General features: G+C 44.1%; 1 protein-coding gene across 2 annotated transcripts in view; it reads right to left on the reverse strand.

Moving 5' to 3' along the window:
• Positions 1 to 2833, reverse strand: part of NUP205 (nucleoporin 205) — a 52882-nt gene extending 50049 nt beyond the window's left edge. For both annotated transcript variants that reach the window (XM_059815947.1, XM_059815946.1), the window contains exon 1: positions 2806 to 2833. In XM_059815947.1, coding sequence (XP_059671930.1) covers positions 2806 to 2833 — 28 coding nt within the window. The remainder of the gene's footprint in view (positions 1 to 2805) is intronic.
• Between the last annotated feature and the right edge of the window lie 3167 nt (positions 2834 to 6000).

The following is a 6000-nucleotide window of genomic DNA, read 5'->3' on the forward strand; positions in this document are numbered from 1 at the left end:
CCTAAGGTATCTTGGAAGCAGCAACAAACTAAGAAAACTTTGTCAGTTTTATTCTGTTGCAAAGGAAGAAACCACATAAAACAAAAATAAAACCAAAACAAATCCTCTCACCACAACCTCAGCACTAACAAAAACTACCGTCCCACACCGTCTTTTACAACGCAACTAGCAGTGCCAGTAGACCTGTATCTGAGAGGACAGCCTATAAAAAGGACAAATCCTCTGTCCTTTTTAAACATCACTGTTTTAATCATACCATGTTACCCCTGCCTAGACAAATCTTTAAAGATAGCTACTATTGGACAAATAATTTCACACTCCAGATTGTAACTGGCTCTCCCATATAACTTCACAGTTCAGAGATTTACTTCTATTTCTAAATGCTCTTTTCACTCTTATTAAATTACCAAGTCCAATAAACACCAGCAGCAATCCACAGTGCCTGCCAAAAGCTGTTCAACTATTTCCCTGGCCCATTTGTTTGCTCTTGTCCCTACAACATTATTGGTTTGCAGCCGCCCAAATACACATAGTGTAAGGCATTAAAACAAATTAAGGATCTAACTTTTCTAACTGAAAACTAATTCAAAAAACAGTTTCTTTTCATCTACCACCCAGTTTGTGATGTCACGAGCTATGCTAGGACAAAGATGGAGTATTGTAGAGAAAGGAATAAGCAACTGGGATGAAAAAAAGGTTGGACTTTAGCGACCATGCTGACTTTTTCCCACTTATGCTGTTTCTATTATTATTAGTTTTAGAAAGGCTGACCACCCCATCAGGGACAGCAAGGAAGAACAGGCTAGGTTGCTTCTTTTGGCAACAATAGCAGTTCACGCTTATGCCTGAACTTTTTGCCAAGCTATAGACTTAACCACGCTATGTCTGTTCCCACAAACAATATACTATAACTTAAGGCAAAATCGTCATTAGTTCCAGTGCCACATCTACTTTAATTTTTATCTCATCTTTCATGTACAAAATGCCTTCTTCCTCTATTTTTTAAATTATAAGGCTATAAAATCTCTTGCCATGTAATTTATACAGTAAAGTGTAGTCTCCTTTGAACTACTCCAATTTCCACTTTAACAAAGTCACATTTCAGATACTGTTAATGGTAGGAATAATCACCCTTTCTCCATCCCCAAATGAAGGGTCTTTGCTTTATTACTGCTTTTATGTGTTGGGGCAGGGATGCAATTGATTCAGTTAGATCAAAATATCTTCTCTGTAAAATTTACTCCTTGCTTGACACAGGAATGACGCTTTTCAATTTTATTAACTAGTCACTATAACATACACCACCTTAGTTACAGACCTTTTGGCCATGCCCATATTCCAGGCACGACTGCTTTTCACAGGGTTTCCATTCTCCCTGTATTAACCTAATGAAGCTCAACAACAGCAAATACAATGTTCTGCACCTGAGACAGAATAACTCCACGCAACAGTACAGGCTGGGGACCAAGCAGCTAGAAAGCAGCTTTACAGAAAAACACCCAAGTGTCCTCTAGGCAGGAAGCTGAACATTAGTCAGCAGCACATCCTCACAGTAAAGAAGGCCTCTATGCACCAGGCTGTATTAACAGAGTTGCAGCCAGCAGCTCTAAGGAAGTAATTATTTAGGCATCTCAGAGTCCTTCACTCCGCTACTGTGTCCAGTTTTGGGCTTCTGAGAGCAAGACACTGAAATAGGGAGCCGGAGAACAGGATGAATGAGGAGAGGCTGAAAGAATTGACCTTGTTCAGTCTTAAGAAGGCTTAAGAGGGATGGGAGCTTTATTGTCTTCAACTACTGAATGGCACTATACACAGAAAACAGAGAGAGAGATACCCCAAGAGAAGATGAGCAGCAACTGACACAAGCTGCAATACCAAAACTTACAATTAGCCATCAGGGAAAAAAAAAGTTACTGCTAGGGCAGTTACACATTGGAACAGAGGCCCAGAGAGGTCTCTGGGAGGATCTTCATCCCTACAGATACTCAAAACTAGTTCAGATAAGGCCCTGAGCCACCTGATTGAGCTGGCCTTGTTTTAAGGGGGAGGGAGAGAAGGAATGTTGGACTAAATGATCTTCTAAGTTATTCTCCGATTATCTGGTCATTTCCTTTTGTATCAGATTTATTCCCCAATTATACTGGGTAAGTGCTGCATTAGTAACCGAAAACTGCTCCTTGTGACAGACTCATGGATGATCCTGATGCTCCTAATCCTTAGCAACACTCAATGCAAGAGAAACCAGCTCAACATTTCCAGACTCCTTGTACAGCACAGAGCAAAATCCCGGACACTTCTTTTTTACCTTCTATTGCACAAAGCATTAACAGATGAGATCCATACAGAAATGATGCTTAATCACACATGCACTGAGTTACCACAGTCCTCTCGAACCAAGGTGGCCTTTGCTCCCTCATATCACCAGCTTCATACGCTCCTTGCCAGGATCAGACAGGTACGACAACAGCCGTGACCGCGGAGCTCCATCGCCAGGCACGTTTGCGCGGTCTGAGCGCCCCGGGTACCACCGCACAGGAGGAGGCGGCCCATACGGAGGCCGCTCTCCCCACCACCGGCCAGCAGCAGCGCGGTCCCCACAACCTGGCGCCCTGCCCGCCGCCCGCTCGGGCCGCGCCGCCTCACGCCCGGCCTTCCCACGGCTGCCGCCCCCGGCTCCGCGGGCTTTGAGAAGGGGCGCGGGGCCGGCACCCCGCGACCGGCTGGCGGGTGGGCGGCGGGGAAGACGGCGAGCGGCACCACCGCGGAGAAGGAGAAGCCGCCGCCCCACGCTCAGGTTCCTCTTACCCGAATTTACCGCCAACGGCGCCGCCATCTTGGAGAGAGGGAGGCGCGATCGCGGCGCCGGCGCCCGAGGAAGGCCCGCCAACACACCGGGCTGCCCGCGGCGGCGCCTCCCGAGGCGCGGGGCAGCGTCCCGCCAGCGCCTCCCGCCGCGGAGGACGGGGAGGGGATCCCACGGCTCCCCCCTTTTCCAGCTCTGTGGCAGCCCAGGTGGCGAAAGTTAACAAACGGCCGTTTCCGCGCCGGCGGCTCCCGCAGGGGCAGGCCGGTGCCGCGGGCCCTGCGCCGCGGGCTGACGGGAGTTGTAGTCGCAGAGAGGCGCGGAGCCCCGGCTGGGGCTGTTGGCGGCGGCGGGGTCCCACGTGCGGTGGTGTGCTCGGCTTGTTGTGGTGTAAGTTGCAGATGGACAGTTCATGGTGTCAGTCGGCTTCGTGTTCGTGTTCGTACCTTTTGGAGGTGGCTGCGGAGAAGGGAGAGCACTGGGGTTCTGCATTCCCATGCTCAGTCCTTTGTTGTAAATAACACATCACTTCTGTGCTGTTCAGTTTCTCTTCCCCCCTTCCTTTTCCATATCATGCTGAAGGGAGTCTTTCCTTTCAAGCCCTGCCCTATAAGCCGTATTCGTTGAATAAGGCAAAATGCCTGAAGTCAGACGCTGCAATTAAATTTATTAGAACGTTTATTATAACATTTATTAGGTAAATAAATTTATTAGAATTTATTGGGTAAATTTATTAGAACGTTTTCGGGTTTTTTTCAGGGGAAAAAAAAGCGCACCTATTTTTATTTCAAAACCAGGTTTTGGTTTCTATGGTTTCAGATTGAAGTCTTAAAAAAAATGAAGTAAGTAATTGTAAATGTTTCAACGATGGATGATCCTTATTTAAAATGCAGATACTTAAAACAGCACTATTCACTTAAAACCAGTAAACTAAGTTTTTTGTTCAACTTTGTTAGCAGCTGTGTGGCATTAAAACTCATGTTTCTTGGTCTTCAAGTGGTGAACTAGAGTTTACTATCTTGTATAGAAATAAAAGCAGCCCTGGTAGAGGTTATCCTGTGAAGAAAGCTGCATTTAAACTCTAACGTATGTGCAAGAAAGAAGTACCAGGAATGAAGAAAAGAAAGCAAAAAGGACATTTGTACATGTATGTATCTGGAGCTAAGGAACAAATACTAGTATCTTAGAAGTACCCCATATCTGAAGTCAATTTACCACCCTCCATCCCAGTAGTAGTCGTCTCCTCCAGAAACTCCCTCCTGTGTTACCTTTAAGACAGAAGATTCCACCAAGAGTACATAATAATTTTTAGTGCCAATAGTTTCCCCTCTTGAACTTTATAAAAACAATATTTCACAGTTGCAAAACTATGTCCAATGAACTAGACCCATGGGAAATTAGCAAAATAACTATCTTTGCTGCTCTAGACCTTCCCTATAACAGGATGGCAGAGGGGGCAATATAGAGAGAGCAGTGGTCTTGGGGTGAGAGTGAATTGGCAAGGCAGCTATAAGAAAAAAGAGACAGAAACCAGAGAAACAGTTTCACAAGGATTAGTCAGAAGTGAAAAAGGAGAGAGACGATGAAATTTTAAAAAGAGGGGGTAAAAAAGTCTGTCCTGTCAGAAACAGCTCCTCTCAGCATTCAATAGATGAATCCGTTCTTGTTAATTTGGCCTAATTTGTTCATTTAGTCAAAGGACTCATATTTCCTTGAGATTTCCCTTTTCCTGGTCTTAGCCATGAACCAGAACAGACCTATTGCAATGAGAATGATAGACAATGAATTATTTATTTTAATCTAGGAAAGGAAGAGTGCCAGGCAAGACGTGAAAGTAGAAAATAAGTTAAGTTATTCCACAAGCAGCAGAACTAATGCAGCCTGCATATGACATTTCTATATCTTCTCCTGTGCACTCATCTCTGTGAAGCCATAGCTCTGTTGCTATCCGGTACAAGTACCGCCCCAAGAACCACAGCTATGAGAGGCAGGTACCATGATAAATTTGGAGGCAGGTGTGCTGATCACCTGGCCATGGCAAACCTAATGGATAGCTTGCGGTTTTGCTTCAGCCTCTCCAGCCACAGGGGTCCTAATTTTGATCTTTTTCCTTTATACATTCCCTGATTTTCACAAAGTTTGTGAGAACATAAGTTTCTGAGCCCTGTAGCCCTTGATCAGATTAGGTTGGAATTGGTTCAGGAATTGCAACAGGTTCAGAAGTTACTGAAAAAGTTTGGCAGACAGAGTGTGATTTCCTAAGGTTTGTTTCCTTAAGAAACAAGACTTTTAAAAAAAAAAGATAAATAAATAAATGAATCAATTTTTTTAAAAAGCCTTTCCCAGGCATTAAGAGCTGTCATATTTCCTTTGGCATTCAGATGCAGCCAGATTGCACACACTTTTTTTCAGTCTCTGTTGGAGGAAAAAAATCCTTTCTAACCACTGCAGATTTAATATTTTGAATTTCCAGACAATTATTTCCTCTTCTTGCCAATTGGCTAATGGCACATAGCAACATGAAGGAAAAAAAAAACCCACCCTGAAAAGAGTGGATAGCATCAGGTAGGTCACTGGGCAGTTGAACTTCGGAAGAAAAATACCACATTTAGCTCCAGCTGCACAGCATTTATTATACTCCGTCAGCAATGTGATATTTTAATGCAAAATAGCTGTGACAATACAGCTCCTAGTACGGATGAAGTAAGAGAGGTATCTAGATACACCATACCATACATTCTGCACATATTTACATTGGCATAACTGCGTCCATCCATGCTTTGATGAGTAGGCAAGTCCGTGAATTCTTTGCTTATTCTCGCTTTATTTGCTGTCCTTTAATTTAGGATCTTATTGTTTACCTGGGATCACTGGCTGGTTTGGTAGACTATTTTTGCCAAGTCACTATAGGAAAAGAATACCTCATTCCTCTTCCTAACAATAGCTTTCAGCAAGTTCTCCAATACAGCTGGGTTCAGTGAGGGACATCGGCTTCTTTCATCCTTAATTAGAAGACAGAAATCTGTGAAGTGTCAAAGGTAGGCTGACACTAAATACCTGGGATGGGTATTAATTCCTCTGGATTCCAGGGAAAGGAGGTTCCAGATCACCTGTAGGGTAGTGAATTCTGCTTGTGCGGTGCAAGACCTTTGTGTAAGATATGTTATTTTCTGTAGGTGGAAATAGCTACTAGTAAT

Source organism: Gavia stellata, chromosome 4 (assembly GCF_030936135.1).
Source record: "Gavia stellata isolate bGavSte3 chromosome 4, bGavSte3.hap2, whole genome shotgun sequence".
Taxonomy (NCBI): domain Eukaryota; kingdom Metazoa; phylum Chordata; class Aves; order Gaviiformes; family Gaviidae; genus Gavia; species Gavia stellata.